The 27,233-nt window shown below is 33.5% G+C and overlaps 1 protein-coding gene across 1 annotated transcript in view; it reads right to left on the reverse strand.

Annotated features, from left to right (window-relative positions):
* LOC124530002 overlaps positions 1-19,629 on the reverse strand; it is a 46,818-nt gene extending 27,189 nt beyond the window's left edge. The window contains exons 1-2 of the mRNA XM_047103974.1: positions 19,447-19,629; positions 16,317-16,538 (exon numbers count right to left, since the gene is read on the reverse strand). Of these exons, the coding sequence (XP_046959930.1) occupies positions 16,317-16,408 (92 nt within the window). The 5' untranslated portion in view covers positions 16,409-16,538; positions 19,447-19,629. The remainder of the gene's footprint in view (positions 1-16,316; positions 16,539-19,446) is intronic.
* Positions 19,630-27,233: the final 7,604 nt, after the last annotated feature.

The raw sequence follows: 27,233 nt of genomic DNA on the forward strand, positions 1-27,233 counted from the left end.
TCAAAAGTGCTTGTAAAAGCCCACTTGAATAAAGTTTATTTTGTTTTTGATTTTGATTAATTGATCTATGATATGAAAGGAGTAACTTCGAAATTATTTCGATCGAATCTTTCGTTAAAATTTATTTACCAAATTTTTGCTATTTTAATCTACAAATAAAGTTAACATCCAATCATTTACAAATCAAAAACAATTAAATAGATAATAAAAAAATACTTACAGAATTTAAAAATGTAATAGCAATAATAAATATATGTATATTTCTTATCAAAATGCTTTTGTTTGTGATGTTTTTATGTGAAATTCGAACTATATGATCGCAGTCTGCTTTATTCGTGTCAAGCTATCCGTTAGCAGCTTATGACAAGTGATGGAAAGGTATGAAAGCAGGATAAACGAGCGGCGTTTAACGCGAACATTGTTGGTTTTATGTTTTATTTTTATTTTTGTATCAGTAGTAAATACTATGTTATAGTACGACACAACTTACATGTTGCATCGACAAAATTCGTAAAACCGATCACATCCGAATTAAGCGCGCTATCCCAAATTATCAATATTTATTTCTTTTGTGAATATGATATTTAAACAATCGTAATATCATATGACCTAATATATTCGTCAATTTGACACGATGATATACATGCACTTGCTTTCTCGGTTTGAATTGACATGAGAATCCATAGCGATGAATAGCGTCGAATGGCGCGATACGGAGCTATTGCTATTGGTCGTATAAATCGGCAGTAATTAATTCATCGACTATCAATAATTCGAAACTTATCATAGGTTTTGTTTTGATTTGAATTTCATTGTAAACTGATGACTTGTGTTTGGACATTTTACATTTTCTTTCTTTAATATAAAGCCATAGCGCCGCTATCTACGCGGCCAGTAACTTTTCCGCCCTCTACAAAAAATCGAAACTATATAGAAAATTGCAATCAAAAATTCTCTTTATTTTTCTAGACATCTCAACAGCTCTGGAAAATGAGACCATAATAGATTTTTTATGTGCAGCTTTCGACATATATTCGATATATAAGATAGTTTCATAATATTCCTATTTTGAATTACTGCCCTTACGACACGTTTTTAATAGGGACACTATTAGGATTTTGTCGTATAAATTAATGCATACAATGATAAGTAGGTGGTACCTACCCAGACGGGCTTGCACAAAGCTTGGTGGTAACAAGCAAATAATAGTAATGTTTTCCAAAATATAAGAAACTTGGAATTAGTAAATGTACATGATAATTAAAAGTAGCTTATATATCCATATTCTTTAAAAATTATATGGAGGATGAAATTCCTTTACGGCCAAAACCATCTTGAGGAGAATGTTAAACAAAACATGTAGGTTAACTCCCGATTTTATTCTTTAACGTCGAGCACGAGATAAAATTTAAACATAAATCAAGCACATGAGAATTCAGCAATACTGTCCAGGTTAGAACTCACAATTATCGGCAACCAAGTATTGTAAGCACTGAGTCATATAGGCAATTAACATTTAGCTTGTATACACTTGTAAGGTATCCAGTATTTGTATATTATTCGGTATAATGGTTTATTGGAAGCAATTAGGCTCGCGTGACCGCCAGACTGATTGTTTTTCAGAAATGTCGACGTTGTTTTATCAATATTATTCTTTACGATTTCGTTGAGTCATCAGGATTCAAAGTCAGTTGAAAGATGTTTATGGGCTTGGAATGAATATTCTAATCCAAGTAAACAATATGTGACTGTGACTATGTATATTTAAATATTAAAAAAGAGTTACTACGGTTCATAATTCATCTTGAGCTAGGCAGTGAAGGAAAACATCGTGAGGAAACCTGCATGTGTCTAATTCCTATGAAATTGGAGCAGTGTTCTTATAATATGTCCCTAACCTTCTCCTCAAAGGAAGAGGGGACCTTAATCTAGCAAGCAAAGACCTTAACGGTAGATGGTCCCCATCACCCATAGCCATTGGTTTCGAAAGAAATATTAGTTATTCCTTATAAAACCAATATACCTACACACAAATGTAACCTTAATCTTCAAAAGGAAACACACTAAAACCATAAACGTAACCTTGTTTCTTGAATCGATTTAGTCGGTCCAAGCTAATCCCCTCGTCTCATTATGTTATTTAGAATTTGATTGCTAAGCTTTATTCAAAGCGAATATGAAAAAAAAAAAACAATTACTTATTGAACGTCAAAAAATCTTAGACAGAACAAGCGAAAAAAGTTCAACGGGTTTTTATTAACTTAGATTATAATTATGTTGCCAACCCAAGCTGAGTCAAATTTTAATATGGACCGCACCTTTCTTGGTATACGTAAGGGACCAGACTGACCTTTAACCTTTATTCATTAAATAAGTAATTATGGTCCATTTCATTTTTCATTATGCAGGTACGCTTCATTACTTTCTACCGCCTTCGTTCTATTCAATTATATCTTTTATGTCGACTTTACTTAGTGTACTGGTAATTTAATTTCTATTATTTTTAATAATAACCGTAGCGATATGTTCACGATTATTTTCCGATCCAACTTCTACTATTCCTCACAAAAATGATTTGTTTGAAATAGTATTATCTATCCACATCTAAATAATGCAAGTATGTAATAATATGTAGTCTATAAAAAAAAGTAAAGTAACAACTTGTAAATTTCCCACTGCTGAGTTAAGGCCTCCTCTTCCATTAAGGAGAGGGTTTGGAACATATTCCACCACGCTGTTCCAATGCGGGTTGGTGGAATGCGCATGTGGCAGAATTTCGATGAAATTAGACACATGCAGGTTTCCTCACAATGTTTTCCTTCGCCGCCAAGCACGAAACGAATATGTATTTACTTATATGTAGGTACTTGCCTAAGTTTGAACCCGCAATCATCGGTTAAGATGCACGCGTTCTAACCACTGGGCCATCTGAGCTCATGTAGTCTATAATTATATAATATTATTTTAGAACAAATTTGCTATCATCATGACAACCCAAGATCTTCGGCTCTTGATTCTAATGCGTCTGAGAGTTGAGGTCAGTTCTTTGACCACGTTTTTGCTCCACAATATGGCCTCTCTTGACACGAGAACATCCTCATTCTCTTTATCACATTCGTTTTTACTTTTCTGCTAGGTATTCCTGACCAGGTACAATGTTGATAATATAAATAATAAATAAATAAATATTGGACAACATCACATACATTACTCTGATCCCAATGTAAGTAGCTAAAGCACTTGTGTTATGGAAAATCAGAAGTAACGACGTTACCACAAACACCCAGACCCAAGACAACATAGAAAACTAATGAATTTTCTACATCGACTCGGCTAGAAATCGAACCCAGGTCCTCGGAGTGGCTACTCGACCACGGAGGTCAAATCAGTATACATACAGTTTTAGAAACTTGATCTCAGACGGCCTCATCGTCTAAAGGATCTGCATCTATTGTAAACGTGAAATAATTTAAAATATAAACTACGTAATCTGAATGACTTGCAAAATAAAATTACAAATGAGGCACGGAACAGAGGTGTAGGCAGACTTAGTTGTTTTAGCGAATGGTCGATAATAATATATACATATATTATTATGTGTGTATTACTGGTATGTTGCTATGTGTAGTTTGTTGTTATACTCCTCTCTCTTATATATGCACTTAACTGTTTTCGTATTAAACTTCAATCACCAAAGGTTGCCTCTGAGAGATCGCTATAAGCGATAAGACCGCGTTTGCCCATATTTCATATTTTGTTATTCTCTTCAAGTTATTTGTTATGTAATATATTTGAATAAATAAAAATTAACCTCAGCTCAATCGTAACTGAGGACTAATAAAATATAATTTTGGTGGAACTTTCTACGAGTAGAATAGGGTAACAGCTTCGCAACGATTATGTTTAATTAACGATTTAATTACGATAAACTGTCAATTTATTGTGGAATTGGTGCAAAGTACTAAAGCGACAACTATTTTTAACAGAAAAGTTATTTTCGCACATAGACATTGTTATGGGAAGATGTGTGAATATATTTTTTTAATTAGGGAACTGACATATATAATATATTAATTTATGTTTTGTTTTGTTTTAATGTTATTGTAAACTGACGTCGTCTGTTTACACAATTTAAATTTGTTTTTTTTAACAGCCTTAGCGCCGCTCTCTACATGGTCAATAACACAGCAGTTACAAGGGTGAGTGAGCCAGTGTAATTACAGGCGCAAGGGACATAACATCTTAGTTCCCAAGGTTGGTGGCACATTGACGAATTAAGTGATGGTGACCACTTATCTTCAGGTGGTCCATATGCTCAGCTTTATCTTTCTGCACATCTACGTCTGGAGCTTGTCAAAATGAGACTATAACGATTTTTATGAGTAGCTATTCTCCCATGATCCCTGGGATAAAAATCAGCTTATGCTATTAATATATAAGTGTTAAAAACTTGTTTGTAAAAGTGACAGATCAAATCTAAAATTAAAAAATGATTAACAATTTTGCTTTCCCTTCGATCTTGAAAACATGGAAGTTTCGAGGCTGGTATGCGAGAAGCAATTATTATTCTCAGACCATCTACAATCATTCAGACCCATTGAAATGAATCGAGTCCTGTCTAAGTTTAATAATTAATGATATAAAATATCTTGAATGCTAAGTTCTATCAAGAAGTTTATCCTAATTTCTTTCAAAATAGGAGTTGTTTAATAATAAAATAATTTTGACGACATCCGTGGTCGAGTAGTGTGTACACCGGTTTTCATGGGTAGATATGTATGGTATGGCCGAGTCGATGTAGAAAATTCATTACTTTTCTATGTTGTCTTGGGTCTACACTCGTATGTGGTGCTGTCGTTACTTCTGATTTTCCATAACACAAGTGCTTTAGCTACTTAAATTGGGACCAGAGTAATGTATGTGATGTTGTCCAATATTTATTATATTCTATTATTATATTATAGTAGTATTTATTAATCATAAAACAAATTCTTACACGTTTTAAATATCTTGTTAATCATTATCATTATATAGTATAAAACAAAGTCGCTTTCTCTGTCCCTATATCCCTATGTATGCTTAAAGCTTTAAAAGTACGCAACGGATTATGATGCGTTTTTTATAGATAGAGTAATTCGAGAGGAAGGTTTTTGTATATAATACATGGAAAATCAAGTAAAGAAACACTGATAATTTTAGAAATTTGCATTGTGATGTGAATAAACAAATTCTGTAGTATATTCAGTATAAGTATTGCACCCGTTCGAAACCGGGGCGGGTCACTAGTAACTGATTTTCTTTTGTTTAATTTTAGTTTGAGGTATAAATATTTAATATCTATTTTTGCTCGACTGGCAGCCGGACAATACATTAAGAGTATCGATAGAAAACTGTCAAAATACCATTAGTTTGCTTACTTAGCGCTCGAAAGGGTTGGGTAGTACTTGCTTAGTCATAACACTTACTGATTATAGAATAGGTTTTGTATTCATTCTATTGTATGGAAACTAAATTTGTAATTAATTATTAGTTTGTGTATTAATTCATTTTGTTTTTTAATTACGTATTATAAATTAATGTGAATTTTGCTTAAGTTAAAAGCTTGTCTATTGTACTTACTATATTATATGTAATACTAAAGGAAATCAACATGAATAAGTTTATTCCTGACATACTTAGTATAATGTACATATATAATGTCGAATTGTGATTAAAATTGCTTAATTTTATAAAACCATTGTTTATATAGAATAGTAATTATGTATACGTAATTGAGAGAAAACTAAGTAACCGGAAAAGTGCGGTAAATAAGACGTGCTTTTCCTTGGTAAATATTTTATATTTTACAACTTTTCCCACGCCGAGACAAGATTTTTACAGGTATACATATACTTAAAAAAATATATGAGTTGGTCTATTGACGATAGAGGTGTAACAATGTTTATTTAAATTAAACTACATTAAATAAAATATAAAAAAAATATTTATCATTTCTAATATATCCTGATAGTATTTAGATTATTGAATTTATACGCTAAAGAAACAAATACGTCTACATTTTGATGCCAAATAACTGCCGAACTTACGATATTATTGTAAATTACCGACGTTCACTTTCATAGGTATCCATAAAAATAAAAGTTAAGCGCGCTTATTGAAATTTACGAGCGGACCAGTGACGCGGTACGGAGATATAATTACAATATATTTGATTTTATCGAATAAAATCCGTCAATACAACTATTATCGTTAGCGGTAACAATGGTGGAGGTGTTAATAAAATTTACAAACTCCGCAAAGTCAATAAATCCTTCTTGGGACAAGGTATCCGTTTCTATAATAAAATTCCACAGACATTTTTAACTTTGCCGTTTAGGAAATTCAAATCGTTTGTAAAAAATAAATTGGTAGAAAAAGCATATTATTCGATACAAGATTTTATAGATGATAAAAAAGCGTGGAGTTAATAACTGTTGACTTCCAAGCAGGATATATTAATTTAAATAATTGTATATAATTAACATGACTTTGTATTTTTTAAATGTTAAAAAAGAGTAACTACTGAGTTTCTTGCCGGTTCTTCTCGGTAGAATCTACTTTCCGAACCGGTGGTAACTTCACTTAATTGTAAAATGACGATTCAAAAGTGCTTGTAAAAGCCTACTTGAATAAAGTTTATTTTGATTTTGATTTTGAATGGTATTATTTATCGTTGTCCTGGCACTAGTAAATGGTTCACTTTATTCTATGTCACTGTATAAATATTGACACAGAAATGTTAACAGCTAGCCGCTCGTCCCAGCTACGTAAGGATGGACATAAGGCTTTTTTAAACATTTTATATGAAAGGTTACAGACAGTTTTTCCGATGGCGGCTTGATTTTTTCCGACTTGTTTAACAATTGTCGATCTATTTCAACTTATTTACCCAAAAACCTTAATAATTTATATACCTAAACCTTCCGCCTGAATCACTCTATCTATTTGTGAAAACTGCATGAATATCTATTCAGTAATTTTCGAGTCTACCGCGAGCATACAGACAGACAGACGCGGCTGGGCGCTTTGTTTTGTAATATTTAGTGAACCTTCAGTTAATGCGCCTTCGTCTTTTAAAACTAAGATTTTATGACGCTGTTTATAATATCAGTTAGAAGTACTTCTTTAAAATGGAATACAATAAAACAACAATGTGTTGTTTGGCGGTAGAATAGATAATGTTTGGTACCCACCCAGACGGGCTTACACAAAGCCCTGCAACCAATTAACTTGATGCTATAAACTCAATATTGTAAACTTATTCAAGCTGTTTGTTATGTATCTTATATTAGTAAGTGTTCTGTCTTCAGCCGTTAAACGTAACTGTCCCAGCTAACAAAGGGATTGAGCGTAACATACATATATGTACGCGTACATATATACTATGTTATTCAATAAATGAGCAACGTAAATTGGTCTAAATAAGGTACTGTTAGCGCGGAAGATTAAAGAACAAATAAACAAATATTTCACGGTTATAATATCAACATAAAGATATTTTTAAAAATTCTTCGATAAATAACGCAAAGTTACAAAGAAAAACAAAAATATATCTTACGTTTAAATGAAGCATTAACAAATTCAACCTTATTGTTTTTAAATGGCGTTTATAAATAGTACACAGTTCCTATTTTTAGAATTCAGAGTATTAAGGTGAATTAGCTAGGAGTGCAGCATTATTTTGGCCTAGTTTATGTATAATCTACTGCAACGTTGCTGCATTGTAATCTAACAAAATGTTAAAATGTTACAGTGATAAGATTAATGTTAATTTTATCAGTTGATATTTTTCCAAAACGGTATATTCCAAGACGTTTTAAATGTTATCATTATAATTATAACGTTTCAAATAGAGTTCTTCATTACATAGTATAAAACAAAGTCGCTTACCGCTGGCTGTCCCTATGTATTTTTAAAATTACACAACTGATTTTGATGCGGTTTTTTTAATGGATAGAGTAATCACTCTTGAGGTAGGTTTTTGTATACAACGCATAGACAATACAGTAAATACTCAGTGATCATTTTAAATGTTTCTAACGTGATGTCGTTAATAATTGTTAACATATTCTGTACAAAAAAGTATGTGTGCGAAGCCGGGGCAGGTCGGTAGTACTTATAAAACAAAGCAACTACGAGTAGTGTGGGAGTGAAATAAATCTTAACTTCCGACAGTTCAGAAATTGAAATCAACGAAAAATCAGCAAGATATTTACCAGATAGTCTATTATACTAATAAAGAAAACTTAAGACAAGATCGTCTGAAACAGATGGCAGGCTTTGAACAGATGCCTAATTCAATCGGAGGAAAAAAAAGATAACCGCAGACTTTCAAGATTTCGACCAATGATTTTTAGTTAATGTTATTTATTTGTCATTACCGTTCCTGTGATTGGTTCAGGTCATACATCCTGGGGGCTGTGATTGGATGATAAACGGCATTTTTGCCATCTAGACATAGACTAAAAGGTTATGATTTATGGCGTCACCGACGTAATTAATCAATAAATACCTAAGGAGCAATTTTAAGATGTTGAGATTTTGAGTTATTTTTTGGGTTTGTTTGTGATTTATTATAGTCGTATACATTCCTAAAACCGATTGAGTTGTAATTGTCCGAAGGCATGTTACCATCAACTAACAATAAGCAGAAAATAACTTGGTTCAATTAATTGTTTAGCGTAAATATAAGACTTTATAAATTACTAGCAGCCGCCCGCGGCTTCAGTCGCATTTCAGGGTATTGGTTGTCATGTGTCAGGCAAAAAAGTAGCCTATGTCCTTCTCTTAGAGTTCAAGTTTGTGTAAATTGTAACTAAACTATTCAAGAACTCAAAAGTGATAATTAATAATTATACATAAACAACACCAACAAATATAGCCGATAAGTGTTCCGAGCAGTGAATCTTCGATTGATTATAAATTTATGCAAGTCATTGAGTGGTTTTCCTCGTAAGAACGGATACATTTTTTATTAGATTTTTATATTATTATAATAAATACTATGCATATTTGCTTTGTTCATCATTATGTTCAATCTTGTTTTGTATTATTAGCTACATATATTTATATATCCTTTCAAATTAGTGTCGATTATAAAATAATTAGTCGTGGCCTTTGATTATTTATATACAGATAGACTTAAATTTGAGAACGCGTCGAAAGAAAAAATACAGACGAATTGGTAACCTCCTCCTTTTTGAAGTCGGTTAAAAAGTGGCAAGGTTGGTCACGAATTACAATCAAAGTAAGAAAAGGTTCCTGGTTCATCACCTTAAGATCTACTTTCGTGGGCTCAGTATGATCGATAATCTGCACTACTCATCGAGAATATATGACACTGACAGACATATTTTGACAATTCAGTAATAGATATCATACCTAATTTAAATTTGTAATGACTAATTATGCCATTAAAAAGATTTCATACTGATATAAAAGTAGACGTAGTAGTATGTTACACTATTTTGAACCAAGTTATCATACTATTTAAGTTTAATTTTATATGCAGTTGTCAGTTTAGTGCTTTAGTTTCAAAAGGTACTAAGAGTTTACGACTTAATGAAGGAATGAATTTGAAAACTGACGAAGGATTTCTTACTCTGACTGTACACTCACACTTGTGCAGTAGTGTTGGCGTGTGTCAAGCGAAATCACGCACACCAATGTAATAAAGTTCGTTTGTTTGTTTTAGTCTATTGTGCGATCCATCTATATAAATGTATATAGAGAATCTAAGCAGACGTGCTGTCTGCCACGCAAATTGATAATTAATACTACAAACTTCACAATTAAAACTTCTATATGCATACATACATACAAATAACTCACGGGTAAACAGCGTATGAAATATTATATATCAGTATTAATAAATAAAGTAAACAGATTATTTGTTTATTATTTGTTTTATTTTATAAATATTATAGTTCTGAAGTTACAAATTCAATTCACAAATATCACATATTGTCTGTCCGCGTGTGACATTCTTTTGGTTTTTTTTTTAATAATTATTTTGCGCGGGAAAACGTCGTGTATTAATTTTTAAAGCCATACGGAATGACGTTCTAAAATCGATTACACTTTTATGAAATCGGATACAGAAACAAAATATGAGTATAATAAATATATAATTACAATATAAATGTAACTACATAAATAAGTATTTCTAAGAGTATTATTTTCAGCAGGTATATGCCCATTTTTAATAATTTGAAAACTGTTGGACACTCAAATTTTATTTGAGTGTAATATTTATATTACCAAATATATCAATTTTAATAAATTAATTTGCGATTCAACGGGGAAATGACTTATACTTAAAGATGACTCTCGGTGTAAGAAATTATTAGAAATAACTGATTCCTACAATTTACATGTTTTACCTCTTAAGTCTACACACCATTCTCCTGGGTGTATTCCATCCCTTCTGGATCTTATTATGATTTCTTCTCCCGATTTTATTTCAAAATATGGCCAATGCCCTGCTGATGCATTTTCCTATCATGACCTGATCTTTCTTTCGTATAAAATTCGTCCTCCTAAAGCTAAATCTAGAACACTTCTGTATCGTAATTTTGCAGGAATGGATCAGATTCGACTCTGTGATGATGCTCGCCAGTTGGATTGGTCGTCGGTACTCTCTGCTGAGTCAATTAATGACAAAATAGATAAATTTAATAGGCTGCTTACTCAATTATACGACACCCATGCCCCTTTGAGACCGGTTAAGTTGAAACACCTTCCAGCGCCGTGGTTGTCAGACGACTTAAAAAAGATGATTGAAAAAAAAAACCATGCTAAAAACAAATTTAAGATGCATGACACAGACATCAATCGCGACAAATATAGGAAAGCTCGGAATCGATGCAATACAGCATGTAGAGACGCTCAACGACGCTACATTCACAAATCTGTCGAAAACGGCGACACTTCAAAAATCTGGAAATTTCTTGAAACACTAGGAGTTGGTAAATCAGCACATAACTCTCCCATTAAAATTGACGTTGAGCTTTTAAATAAGCATTTCTCTTCACATTCTGTACTTGATAGTGTTGATAAGCATTGCACGCTTAATATTCTTTCCTCGCAACCAACTTCTATATTTCCACCGTTTACATTTTCCTCTATCACTGAATGTGATGTTAAGAAGAACATATTATCCACGTCTTCGAATGCCGTTGGTACTGACTGCATAAGCCGTAAAATGATTATTCCCATCCTTGACATTATTGCTCCTACTTTAGTGCACATCCTAAATTACTCCATCACCCGTAGCACATTCCCTGATGCTTGGAAAGGTGCTCATATCATACCACTTCCCAAAAAACCTAATCCTATTAACAACTCCGATTACAGACCGATTTCCATTCTTCCATTTCTTTCCAAAATTTTAGAAAAAATAGTTTTTCAACAAATAAACACTTTCCTTAACAATCACTCCATCCTCAACTCTCTCCAATCGGGCTTCCGCGCGGGTCATAGTACGGTCTCTGCTCTGGTGAAGGTTACTGATGACATTCGTGCAGCCATGGATAATAAACAACTCACAATTTTAATTTTATTGGATTTTAGCAACGCATTTAATTGTGTTGATCATGACATCCTTTTGAGTTTGTTAAGTTCTATTAACATATCTCCATCAGTGGTAGATTGGTTTCAAAGTTACCTCAAAGGCCGACGACATCGTATTCGCCATAATGAGTCTTTCTCCTCATGGTGTGATGTTCAGGCAGGGGTTCCTCAAGGTGGCGTCTTATCTCCTTTACTCTTTTCAATTTTTATTAATTCTATCACTTCAAGCATTTCTTCTCTCTACCATATGTATGCAGACGATATCCAGATTTATCGACATGCATCACTTCAAGATCTTCCTGCAGCGATTGATGCTATTAATGACGATCTTGTTTCAATCTCTGAGTGGAGCAAGCGATACGGACTTAACATCAATCCAAGTAAATCGCAAGCAATCATAATTGGTAGTCCAGGCATGATCTCTAGGGTAGATTTATTAAATTTACCACCTGTGGAATACAGAGGTACTACAATAGCCTACTACTCTAACGTTAGAGATCTCGGTGTGTATTTAGACCAGACGCTATCATGGTCAGTACAAATAAAAGAGGTCAGTAGGAAAATATTCGCTGCGTTGAGCTCATTGCGACGACTCCAATCTGTACTTCCAATTCCTACCAAAATTATGCTAGCAAACTCTCTCCTTTTATCAATTCTAGATTACGCAGATGCAAGCTATCCTGATCTCACCGAGGACCAACTGAATAAACTTGAGCGACTTCAAAATATTGCTATTCGATTCATATTTTGCCTACGAAAATATGACCATGTCTCCGAATATCGTTCAAAACTCAAGTGGCTTCCTATACGTCTTCGCCGGAACTTACATATTCTTTCTCTTCTGTACTGTGCGCTATTTAACTATAGTTTTCCTACATATTTAAAAGATAAATTTGAATTTCTTGGTGATCCTTTGTCTTTAAGATCTAAGCGGTACCTAACACTTAAAATGCCTGTACACAAAACTAAATTTCTAAACAAATCGTTTACTGTACAGGCCATAAGGTTATGGAATGCCCTTCCAGTAAACATTAAAAAGGCTCCATCTATTTCAGTTTTTAAAAGAGCCGTTAAAAACTATTACCTAAATAATAATTCAGACGACTTTAATTAATTATTTTATACAACATTTATTATGTAATTTTATGTATTTTTATATCATTTTATTATCTTAAGTATGTATTAGTGTATGATAGAGATATATATTATTTATATATAATATATATGTATATATATTTATATATATATATATAAGAAGTATAAGTATTAGTGTGTAACTATTTGTATGTAAGTTTATGACTGCACCGCCTACGCCGATGGTTTTGGATTCTCCCTTTGATTGGGTTGTCTGGAAGAGATGGCTAAAAAGCCATAAGTCCGCCCATTGTACAACACTTTTAATGTACTTCTTTTGTTTTGTTTTTTTTTTTAATCCTATTTTTTTGTATTTTATTAATTTTATGTTACTTTCTTTTTTGTTTCTGTGTGTGGTGTGCAATAAAGAATTATAAAAAAAAAAATAAAAGAAATGCTGCTAGCATTCTTGCCACCTTTCCACGCGTTCAAGATTTATATAGTGACTAGTTTTAATTCATATATATATATGTATATTTAAGCATTTAATGTTATTAATTCTTATAATAATAAATCAATATTATTCTACAGTTGATTCTTTAGACACACTAAAGAATTTTATGATATAAAAAATTACAAAGATTATATATTATATGCAGTGGATTTTCCTTAACAATTTTATGATTATACAAAGATTCTTAATAACTTTGCCAGCGTTCGTTTAAAATTGCTATAATTATTTTGAAGTTAAACGTCAATGGGATTAGTAGATACAATGAGAATTCAAAAACCTACTGGCGACCTCCATGGTCGAGTAATGTGTACGCCGGTTTTCATGGGTCGAACCCAGTCGAGTGATGTCACTCCGAGGTCCTAGGTTCGATTCCTGATCGAGTCGATGCAGAAAATTAATTATGTTGTCTTGGGTCTGGGTATTTGTGGTACCGTCGTTACTTCTGATTTTTCAAACCACAAGTGATTTAGCTACATTAGGATCAGAGTAATGTATGTGATGTTGTCTCTGTGTTCTTGTATTCATATCAATATATGAATTGATATGAATACAAGAACACAGAGACCCATGGTATTCATAGTATTTGTTTTGTTACAGTACTAAAAGAAACATTGATCTTATCAAATAATGTATCGAACATTAGATAAAATATATCAAATATATCGAAAAATCTATCTATGTTCCTATTAAAAACATGATTATGCAAGAAAACAAGGATGAGATAGTTAAAATATATCCGTTTTAAATCTATACATATAATAAAATTGGAATGTCTGTTTGTTAATATTAAAATTGGTTCTATTTTACTCAATTCTTAATGTATGTACGGTATATATGCCAAAATAACATTATTTACAATTTTTGTCTGTCTCTGGAACGGCTGGACCGATTTTTACGGGACTTTCACTGGCAGATAACTGATATAATAAGCCGCAACTTAGGCTAAAATATTATTTTTGTTAAATTCAAACGCATATAAGGTCGCGGGCACAGCTAGTAATAAATAAGCAATATCGACCGTTTTTATATCCTTGTTTGCTGAATAAATTGAGTTTAATTAATCAACGAATGCTACAAATAAAATGTCATCCAACGTTTCGAAACATAAAATCGCCGTGTAATATATTTGCTGCGTTTTGACAATTATCTTTTTGCTACTACAACATTACGATACGATAATTACGATAAACTTCCACTATTTTGATCGTAATCATTGTCGAGCATTTGTTTTGATATTCGGCATGAAATCATGATCGGTCGAAAGATAAATTACATTGACAAACAGTTAGAGTGATAAAAATGTCGAAACAGTTGATAAAAATAGTCATTTATTGGAACACTTTAATATCTGTGATTATATAATAGAGTAGGTTTTAGCGGGAAGCAACAATAAATACGTAATTATTATCTGCCTTTTTACTTTGCTTAGGTTATAAAAAAGCCGAGGTGAGAACGCGTGCATCTTAACCGATGATTGGGTTCAAACCCAAGCACGCACCACTGAAATGCATTTGCTTAATTTGTGTTTATAATTAATCTCGAGCTTGGCGGTGAGAGAAAACATCGTGAGGAAACCTGTATGTGTTTAATTTCATAGAAATCTAAACCTTATGTATTCCACCAGCCCGCATTGGAACTGCGTGGTGGTATATGTTCCGAACCTTTTCCTCAAGGGGAGAGGCCTTAGCCCAGCAGTGGGAAATTTACAGTTTGTTTTTGTAGATTATAAAATAAATCCATGTTTCAAATTTCTGATTTTTAGACTCAGTAGTTGATAGTCAGACAGGAAACACAATTTTACAAGTGTAAAATCGTGTTTCCTGTCTGACTATCAATTACAAATATTATCATATTAAATCTACAGTTTCATTAACAATGTATGAAACTGTAGATTTAATATGATAATAAAAAGTGATTCGGAACCAATGATATTCTAATATTTAAACAGATATATATATACTAAACAACAGAAAAAAGTGTGCCGCGCCGGGGACCGTTTATTTTAGTTTATTTTTACACTTCGTTAAAAGTAAAAAGGATAGCTTGATAAAAACAATAAGTAAAAGGGATAACTAGATGTTTTAATTACGCAAAACGTATTACTACATAATTATGATGTATTATAACGTATTACTGGCATAATTATGATGAAAACGACTAAAGGCAAACGTCCCAATTAGGACGTTTTCTAGTCTTCACTTTTTGCGCGTTAATGACATATCTGTTTACTACAACATCATTGTTCGGAACTAAGGAAGGCGCAAGTTATACTAGATACGAGTATAAAAACACGGTCTGCACGTGAGTCATGTTGCGGTCGACTTAATAATGTTAGACGATGGACGTAAATTGCTAAGCCGAGCCGGACTTGTTGTGTCTTGTTGGGTAATTGTTAAACCATTGGATTAATTGTAAAAATGTGGATTACAGGTAGAACATGATGACATAGCTATCAATCCCACTAACATTATAATTGCTAATGTTTTTTTTTCGTCTAATCAGTAAAACTTGGAGCCTTCTTTTAAGTGCAGCAGGGCACCTGTGCCAGAAGACAACGACAAGACTGTATCAGTATCTTACATAAGCATATATTATAAGTGTGTGTGTTTGAGTGTGTGTGTGCGTGAAAATGTGTTTGACTGAATATGAATAATGCTAATGTTAATTTCTTCATGAAACATAAGCAACCTAAATTGTACAAAACTACCTTCTATATAAGCCTGCCTGTTTTTATCGGTAGAATCTATACTCCGAACCGGTGCCGGTGGTACCTTTACGTTTGATACAATTCTGTTAATGATGATTCGAAAGTGCTTGTTAAAACCTACACGTGCGTGTCGTTTGGGTGGGACTCACTCACTCATCGTGTAAGTGAGTCAGTCTAATTACAGGCACGAGAGCTATAATATCTTACGTCGGTGGCGCATTGGTAGTCGTGAGCTCCTACCATTACCATTTAATTATAATATGATTGTTAGGCACATATACACCAACCATTTGCCTAACAATTCTATGAAAATTATATAACTAATAAAGTATTCACCGAAATTCTTTCAGAATTCCGAATTAGAGAATTTCCGAATTTTCTGAGAAGCTAATAAAAACTTCAAATAATTACCTGGTGAGTAACAGTGTGGCCAGAAGGTAAAACACGGAGGGGTGCACGCCACACTCGCACTCAGACTGCGGTGTCGCAGTCTGGGTCTCCATGCCTGCGCCCAGTTTGTGGTAGGCGATGTACGCTCGCGCTGGACTGCCGTGTGGAGCAATTTTCGTGGCCGTAACTTGCTTCTATACCAATTAAATCTTCTCATCTGGTCGCTGGGACCCCACCCTTCACCTGGGAACAATTGACAAACATAGCGTGTAAACAAATGCATACTTAGTTATAGTACAACAAAACTTAAATGTAGCATCGGCAACATTCCCTTTTATAAAATCCGAATTCCCATGTTATCAATATCTATTTCTTATGTGAATATGATCTTTACGCAAACTTAATAACTTGTAATATGATATGACCTAATATATTCGTCAATTTGACACGTCGATTTACATGCAGTTGCTTTGTCGGGTTGAACTGACGCGAGAATCTATAGCCACGAATAGCGTCGAATGGCGCGACAGGGAGCTATATCTATTGGTTGTGTAAATCGGCGGTTATCGATTTTATTGAATTTGCCGATGCTACATCTACGTTGTGTCGTAATATAGTAATACTAATCAATTGTATCATTTACATATTACTATTAAGGTAATCAATGAAGGTAATTTTAAACTGAAATAATTGAAGGAAATACTCCAGAGCTAGATAAATGAAGACCTCATTGGCAATTAATCAAATCGTTATATAGAGAAAAGAGTATATGAGCACGTAGCTGTTTTCCAATTGTTAAATAGGATTGAAAATCCGTCTAAAATTTATGTTATATAAAATAATATTCGTGCAGTAATTTTACGGAAAGTTTTAAGTAACTTGAGTGATATTCATTCATTTAACATACATAAAGAAAATAGTATGGTTATAATTATACGTATTTATGCACAAGATAAGTGATTGCGTGTGAGAAGATAATTATATTGTTTTCATACCTAATTCCAAATTTTTAATCGGTATTTAAATTTTCTAACATTTTATTTGTAATTATATTTATAGTAGAACGGGCAAGTTGACCTGATGATGACCACCTCCGCCCGTAAATATTAGCGCTGATTGACATTACCTTACTTCGCCAATCCACTGACTTATCTAACTTTTATGAATCTGATTAAGTGCCTACTGAAGACCTCAGAATCTACAGCTACCAACGAAAGATGTCTTGTTATTTGCGATTGAAATATATTAGCACTTTTCTACTAATTGCACTATTTAAGTTAAGAAGCTTTAAAACAAGTAGCTATTCATGTTTTGTGTTTTATTGAAGCTTTAAGAGCGTCATAGCATTTTTAATCTATCACATTTTACAAGATATCAACGCAAATTCTGTATGTATTCAAGATTAAACTCAGTAGTATTAGATTATCAACCAGTAATATTAGAAACTACAGATCTACTTAAAAGTTTTTACTAGAAGATATACTGAAACAAAATATAATATCAATTAGTAAAAAAAGGTTTAAGCTGAACTGTAATTTATAAACAGTGTTCCTTTAGAATTTATTCAGTGTTTAAATTGCCCTTGCTTTAATGAGACAAAGGTGCCTTTTTAAATATTGTATATGTAATATTGCAAAAGTAAATCACACTAAAGCTAAAAGAGGTCAACGCACCTTTTATATTTAGGTATGAATAATAATCTTATCGATTCTACTGCTAATCTTGCGGAAGTTTCCATTGCGACTCTTTGAAATTTTCAATTAAAATACTTAAATTTGAATTTAGTAGCATGAGTGTGACAATTTTAATTCAGTAGCATGAGTTTAACAATTTTATTTAGTAGCATGAGTGTGGTAATTTTAATTTAGAACAATGAGAGTGACAATTTAAATTCAGTAGCATGAGTTTGACAATTTTAATTTAGTAGCATAATTGTGACAATTTTATTTAGTAGCATAATTGTGACAATTTATTTAGTAGCATGAGTGTGATAATTTTAATTTAGAAGCATGAGTGTGACAATTTTAATTCAGTAGCATGAGTTTGACAATTTTATTTAGTAGCATGAGTGTGATAATTTTAATTAGTAGCATGAGTGTGACAATTTTAATTCAGTAGCATTAGCATGACAATTTTCATTTCCTAGCATATGTGTGACAATTTAATTTAATGGCATGAGTGTGAGAATTTTAATTTAGTAGCATTAGCGTTACAATTTTTATTTAGTAGTATATGTGTGACAATTTTATTTAGTAGCATGAGTGTGACAATTTAAACAAGCCGCTTTAAAAGTCTGACAAATCCTTCTACTTGCACTGTTATAAACCGGAAAGCACTGACTGCATAAGCGGAGCATTGATATATTATATGGATTTATTTATAATATTATATAAATTATTGTGTGTTTGTATTGTACGTATTGGTAGGGCTTTGTGTAAGCCAGGCTGGATGGGTACCACCAACTTATCAGATACTCTACCGTCAAACAGCAGCTCTCAGTGATGTTGTGTTCCGATTTTATACGTGAGTTGACCAGTTTGCCATAACATCTTAGTGACCAAGATTAACAGCGCCCTTGTCTATGGTCAGCGGTGATCACTTACCATCAGGTGTGCTATTTGCTCACATAGCTATATAAAAAAAAGTATTATGCATTGCTTCTCAAATAGCTTTTCATCGTGTTCTTCGATTTGAATCAGCAATTTCAAATTATCGACTGAATATCTTTAATTTGGTTATCGATGTTTATGATTTAAGTGATAATTATTAAGTGCCATATTTATCTTGTAAAGAATAATTTACGTATTACAGACGTCAAAACTTCACACAGAAACCTTAGGAAACTACTTTAATGGAATGCGTTGAACCAAAACATTTCTTTGTGTCCGTTTGAATTCCTTTAGTTTTCTACTGGCGTACAATGAACCCATAGTCTTGCGTAAAACATTCTAGGAAAATGTTGCTTTGTGTCATAGAAATAAACATTAAAATAGCACATAACAAAATGTATTACCTAACTTTTATGAATGAAGGATAATATTGCTATGGATAAGCTTTATTATATAAAATTCATTATATGTTTATATAATGTATCTAATAACTATCAGCTATATACAATAAACACAAATAGTAATAAGGTTAATAAGCTTACAATGTCATTTGATTTCAGGTCGTATTCTCACGTTACCAAATTTTTTACTTCACATTTTTACCCTTAATGTTTTGTTATACACAAACTCTTAATCGCGTGATTGTTATGGAGGGTTGAAGGTAATTTACTCTCGAAACGGCGAATAAAACCGTTGTACACGACCGCTCCAGACGAAGGCTTTGCGTTAACTGGTCGGGAAAACGAGAAAATAAAGCAATCCCTAGTGCTGACGAATGGTAAGGATATGACAAAGATTCGATAAAACAATTAAGAAAAATATTAATTTAGATTACTTTTGTATTAAGTAAAATTATTTTAATAAATATCAAGATGTGCTATGAAACTTTAATCTAAGTTATACATAGAAAAAATATGACGTTACTTGGAAATCAATTACAGATATAGTATTCAACTAATGTTCAACCTTTATATAAATAATAAATAAATAATAAATATGAGACAACATCACATACATTACTCTGATCCCAATGTAAGTAGCTGAAGCACTTGTGTTATGGAAATCAGAAGTAACGACGGTACCACAAACACCCAGACCCAAGACAACATAGAAAACTAATGGTAATCTACATCGACTCGACCGGGAATCGAACCCGGGACCTCAGAGTGGCGTACCCATGAAAACCGGTGTACACACCACTCGACCAAACGTCGTCAAATTTATATGGAATGGATTTGGATGCCAAACTTGTAAAATATCTTATTTCACAGACTCACGATGACTTATGACCGAATAATTTCAATGTTTTAGTCCTATAAATTATAAAAACTAGAACAATCACATTTGTAATTGCAGTGGTTCGGGATGGCCAAAATAATATTAACGTTTTACAATGATGCTCCAATCTATCTTTTGTTACAATGCCACGCTATCGTCCAATTGTTTTCTAATGACAACTCAATTATATTTAAAATAAGAAATAGTGTTACATCCCCGTATTAAATTCCATATAAAATTACAGTTTTACAAATTATTGTATATTCCTGCTATGTACATAATATGCAATATGACATAGAATGAAATGTCAAAACACCGTATTGAAGGCTAGGGTTACTCTTGACTGAACATTAGACTGAATACGACCATATCTGGAATCCATTCGTAGTATCACAATCCAAGGAGATCCGGAGCTAAACAGGTTTATATTATATGTCATTCTTTTTAATACGTAACATAAAGGTTTTTCATTGCAATTATCATTATCATTATTATACAAAATATAAATATAGTATAAATGAAAGTCGCCGTCGTTCGTCCCTATGTATGTATATGATCTTTAAAATTATAGAGCGAATTTTGATGCGGTTTTTTTTAATAGATAGATTGACTCAAGAGGGAGGTTATACGTATAATACATGCACAATATAGTAGAGAAATACTGATAATTTTAGAGGTTTTAAAGTGATGTCGTAAATAAACACAATTTTAATATCAGCATTGCACCCGTGCGAAGCCGGATCGATCGCTAGTAATTTATAAATTAAATAAAAATATTTTTTATTGTATCGATATCGCGAAGCAGTCACATCACTTCAGAAATATTGGGCGGGCAATCGGCTGGCTGCTCTAGCTGGGGCGGGGGAAAAGTCGATACCCACTCGTGTCATTACACGATGCAAACTGCAGGACAATTAATATTAATAGATATAAACTTTATCCTTTGAAGCCATAAATCTAATATTATTTAAATTATATTTTGCATATTTAATTACCAAACATTACAAAAAAAATATACGTCACTCTCAAAGATAACTTTATTTGTATAGAAGCGAAATTTCTGCCGTTTTCTTTCTTTCAATTTTATTGAAAAATATTTCTTTTTATATTTAATTGAATTTTAAAGAAAGACGTGTCAATTCTACCTCAACAATAATCAGTCACAAATAACGGTAGTTCGCTATAATATTGCTTTAAATAGTTGATTTTTTATAAGAAATGCATATTATAAATTCAATTACTTAAAACAATGTATTTAATTACCAAAACTTACTCTATTGTTAATTACGATTGGTTCCGGAGCGGCCGAACCGTTCGGGAGTTATATTTAAATATATTTTGCAAGCCTCAACGTAAAGTCAATCCATCGCGTCTGGTCTGTTTCTCTGTCTGAACGCCTACCAATGAAACCCAACTGAACCAATAAATGGAGTGATTCATGAGAAAGGTTTAGATGTATAAATGTAGGTTACGTGACAATTGGCTGAAAAATGAAAATTAAATGATGATGAATGTATGACAATGAAAAATAGAGTCATAGATTTTACGTTATAATTGTGTTACGTCGACGTTTGTCCAGTAATAATAATAAATATGTTCTCATTTTTAATGTGGCACTACATATGCTGGAAATTATTTCCAATAAAGTCATGTTACTGTATTTACATTTCACTGTAAAATGTCTGTGGTTAACTTACGTATATACTATATTTGTATGTAACGTAGTCTCCAATCGAATTAATACCTACCGTAATTATTAAAACCGCTGTGAATGCGACAAAAAGCAAAGTAATTATGTGAGCGCGGTTTGAAAACAAACGATTACTGTAAAATGAGTTCTATTTCCTAGGTATACGTTTTTAATTCGTCTGTTAAATAATAAGGAAGGTAGCGAAATAATGAGTAAGGTGAATCACTAGGACTCAACTGCGAAATATTCAAGATTATATATATTTTTAGAACCAGAAGTAGGAAGTAGGTTAACCTCTAAAATAATTATCTTTAATTTTAAATAACAATTAATCTACTACAATAGAAAAACATTTAGTCTACAACACATATAACCATCAATAATCACATCACACCTGTGTATGTGTCAACTACGAATCTCCCGCCTTCTTTTTAAGGGAAGTTGTGTGACTTGACGCAGATGTTGCTTGTTTATTCCAGCAATATATATTTTGGGGTATTTACATGAGTGGTAACAACAAACAACAACAACTTTCCCAATGCTGGGCTAGAACTCCTCTCCTTTGAGAGAAGGTTTGGAACATATTCCACAACTCTGTTCCAATGCAGGTTGGTGGAATGCAAATGTGGCAGAATTTCTATGAACTTAGACACACGCGGGTTTCCTGAAGATGTTTTCCTTCACCGCCGAGCACGAGATAAATTATAAACACAAATCAGACACTTGAATATTCCGTGGTGCTTGCCTGGGTTTGACCCGCAATCATCGGTTACGAGATGCACGCATAAATAGATCGCGATTTGTTCTTATTTTTCAGTAATGTATTACTTACTTTATAAAACTTTTATAAATAATTGAGACTTATATTCAATTGAATTCTCCGCGATACTGCTATCGTAAAGCTATAAAGTCTTGTAAGCCGTAAATGTCTTTTTTACGAGATCTTAATTTGTCACAATTTAAATGCTCACTACCTTTTCTCTGGGATAACTTTGTTGACAGAGATTTATGACGATTCTGTAATAAAGCGTTCAGCGTTTTATAAAATATGAAGCGATTGAGATTAATGCTAAGTGACTGATTTTATATGATAATATGATCTCGAATTATGTAGCACGATTGACAAATAATCGAATTGTAGTTTAATATTGTTAATATTATCTTTATGTTAGTTATAGCATGAAAATTCTGTGAAGAACAATGATGTTTTAGTAAACATATATGTTATTAACGCGCAAAAAGTGAAGACTAGAAAACGTCCTAATTGGGACGTTTGCCTTTAGTCGTTTTACGTAGTAATACGTTTTACGTAATTAAAACATCTAGTTATCCCTTTTACTTATTGTTTTTATCAAGCTATCCTTTTTACTTTTAACGAAATGTAAAAATAAACTGAAATATACAGTCCCCGGCGCGGCACACTTATTTCTGTTGTTTAGTATAGATATAACATATCTGTTTATTAGAATATAATAGTTATTTTTATGTTAATTTTAGTGCATACATAAGAAGTTACTTTGTGAGAGCAATTTTTCGGTACCTTTGACGATTACTCCCTATTTAAATAACGACCAGCTTCAGCGAAACATCTATCAAGTACAAATAAGCCGAGTACGAGAGCCGTCTTAGGGAAATTAACCTCCTTCCTTCCAAATCTTAAACAAGCAAAATCAATACGGAAGTAATTGATTTAAACCAACCATATTTAGTATATTTTCATGTTTTAAAATTTTCAAATTACTTGCAACAAAGCAGCATATGTCATCTAGACGTCTTATACATGTATATCATCAAAATATTGCAAAATTCGTTAGATTACATCTGTCGAAATATTATGAACAGTGAAATATGATTGCTATTTAATGTATTGTTTTTCGCTATATCTTTCGAAGTTAAACTGTCAGATTACAATCTGTCCCGCGTCAAATTGTCAGCCGTCGAAAGCTCTTCCTGATTGGCCGGTCTTATTGTAAATGTTGAAAAAGAGTATCTACTGAGTTTCTTGCCAGTTCTTCTCGGTAGAATCTACTTTCCGAATCGGTGGTAGCGTGTAAAGCAATTTTAGATTTTGAGTTTTTGGTAAAGGGCGCCCTGGCCTCCATCTAGGGGAAATGGGATCTTAAGTCCAAAAGGAGTATAGTCTCCTTCTGACTTGCTTTGCTTAACTTCCTTGGTGCATAAACAGTACGTACATACCTTATAATATTCCGTTTTATGCCTGTATCTTCTCGGTCAATACTACATTATGAATCGACCGTAACTTTCGATTTCATTTAATACTTTAACATGCTAATTGAATACAAGTAAAAAGGGCCTAAATTACCACTATGATTTTATTAGCTTTTCTAATTTAATATGTTACTTTCTTTATCTTTTATGAAGAATAAAGATTTTTTTTTTTAAATTGTTGCTGCACTCTTCAACGATTAGAAAATCGAAGTCAAAACAGAACAAGTCCATATTCATTCATAAGAAAATGTATTTCATGAGTCACATCACCGATATCATTTTGATTCCAATAACATTCATGGCTATAAATAAATAGTTTATACAATTTATCTTATATTTATATAGCAAAGTAGGTACATTCAATACTACTCGGTATTATTGTTCGATTAAACCTATCTCATCGCCTTCGATCAACTAAATGTATGGCACAAGCTACCAAGAGTGCTTTCCAATGTATTTGTTGAAGTAGCTTGTGGTTCCATCGTATAGTATGATACAAAACATATAGTTAGGTACGTTATACGCAGAAAAGAGAGAAAAAAGTTTTTATTTCAATGTTAAGTATTTTGAAATTAAATTGAAGAGCGTTAATTCTTGTCAGCTACGTGCGGTTTTTCTGTCAAAAATAACAGCTTGTTAATTATTAAAGTTATTAATTTCGGGGTGTTCAGTCTCGTGAACAAGACATTCGTAGACAATGTCGAAATATCGAGTTCCACCGAACAAAAATAAAAAAAATGGTAAATATCCCTAAATTAATAACTTTAATAATAAAAATAACCATGTTAATTTAAAATCCTATATAGCTTGTTAATTTTCCACTGCTGGGCTAAGGCCTCCCCTCCCTTTGAGAAAAATGTTCGGAATACATTCCACCACGCTATTCCAACCCGCATTGGAATAGCGTGGTGGAATGCATTGTGGCGGAATTTTTATGAAATTAGACACACAAGTCCTCACGATGTTTTCCTTCACTGACGAGCACGAGATGAATTATACATACAAATTAAGCACATGAATAATCAGTGGCGCTTGCCTGGGTGTGAACCCGTAATCATCGGTTAAGATGGACGCGTTCTAACCACTGGACCATCTCAGCTCAGATTTTTGTATCAACCTGATTTATTTGGTAAAAATATTTACAAATCGAAACTGACGTTCACCGCTAATCTATCTGGCGGCGATAATAGTCAGGGTAATTATTATCAGCGATAATAGTCTGATTAATCTTATCTGACCTAAAATATTCAATAAAAAATATCTAATAAACACTATAAAAATGAATTTCGTAATGACAATTTTTTTTAAACTTTTTGACAGTCAAGAATTCACAGTGAATTTAGACTTTTTCTAAAAGAATAGCGAATGCACGTATACCATTTGACAATCGTTTCATCCTTCTCCTCAGTATGAAGTCTATTGTATATTGCTCACTATTACAGTACCACTATGGTACATTTTCTGCGAGGCAAGCGTGAGGCAAGCGTACGCACCGAAGCGTGAAGTGAAAGAATTGTTCGTTGACATATCGAGGGCCCTCCACTTCACTAAGAAAACCCACTACAACGTTGTCATGGGTGACTTTAACGCTAAAGTGGGAGAACAGAATTGCAGTGAATCGGTATTAGGATCCCATGGTTTTTGGAAGCAGGAATCATAGGGGGCAAATGCTCGTCAACTTCCTCGAACGGGAGGGGTTCTTTTTGATGAACTACTTCTACATAATGACGGACAAGAGGCGTCTCAGTGATCAACAGGTTTAATACCGGTAGTGATCACTGACTTGTCCGAGGCTCTCTGAATATCAATTTTGAGGCAAAGCGCGTCCGTCTGATGAAGTCGACGCTCCGACCAATGCTGCACCAAACCATTGCGGGATCTGAAACATTCCAGTCAATCCTGGAGAAACGATTCGCTGCCGTGGAAACCACAACAGACGTAAACCAGAACCTCGAAAATGTAGTTCGAATTCTCAGGGAAGAAGGCACGAGATGTTGTGGTAGGCAGAGTTTTTTTTTTTGATTGGCGGACGAGCATATGGGCCACCTGATGGTAAGTGGTCACCATCACCCATAGATAATGACGCTGTAAGAAATATTAACTATTCCTTACATCGTCAATGCGCCACCAGCCTTGGGAACTAAGATGTTATGTCCCTTGTGCCTGTAGTTACAGTGGCTCACTCACCCTTCAAACCGGAACACAACAATACTGCGTACTGTTGTTTGGCGGTAGAATAACTGATGAGTGGGTGGTAACTACCCAGACGGACTTGCACAAAGCCCTACCACCAAGTAAAGTAAAGCGTAAGGGCAGGAAGTCTAAACTTTCGGAAGGGACTTTAGAGCTCATGAAGAAACAACGTGAAAACCCACCTGGCACTTCGTCAGACAAACGGCCATTAAACCAAGAAATCAGCAGGCGCGTACGACACGACTTCCGGTGCTCCAAAACTCTCGCAATTGAAAGAGCGATTGAGCAGAATCGGGGGTCTAAGGTGTTCCTACAATCTCTTAGAAGGAGCCACCTTGCGAAGTTGACCACAGCAAATGGAGAAGTCGTTTGTTCCAAGCCGACAGTACTTTCGGAAATAGAGGACTTCTACGACCGTATTCATCGCATCGCATACATCTTGACTTTTGACTTGATCATGAAAATGAGGATCCTAAAGCTACATTAATTCGCCATTTCTCCGAAGACCTGCCTGAAGTCAGTATTGGCGAAATCGAAACTGCTTTTGGACAGCTTAAAAATGGAAAAGCCCCTGGAGAGGACGGCGTTACCACAGAGTTATTAAAAGCAGGAGGTAAACTGGTACTTAGGGAACTCCAGAAGCTTTTTAATTCTGTCCTCTTCGAAGGGAGAACTCTGGAGGCGTGGAGTAGGATTGTGTCCTGTTCTTCAAATAGGGAGACAAAACTCTGATGAAGAACTATCGTCCCATATCCCTACTGAGCCACGTCTATAAGCTGTTTTCAAGAGTGATCACGAGACGGTTGTCTTGCGCGAAGATTCGACGAATTCCAACCCCCGTCAACCTCTGTTCTGGAGTCCCTGCAGCGTTGCCAAGTTGATTGGTGATACATCCAAGTGATGAGATGTATTTATGAAGCTGCCACCATTTTCGTCCGA

The sequence above is a fragment of the Vanessa cardui genome, chromosome 5 (genome assembly GCF_905220365.1).
Source record: "Vanessa cardui chromosome 5, ilVanCard2.1, whole genome shotgun sequence".
NCBI classification, from domain to species: Eukaryota; Metazoa; Arthropoda; class Insecta; order Lepidoptera; family Nymphalidae; genus Vanessa; species Vanessa cardui.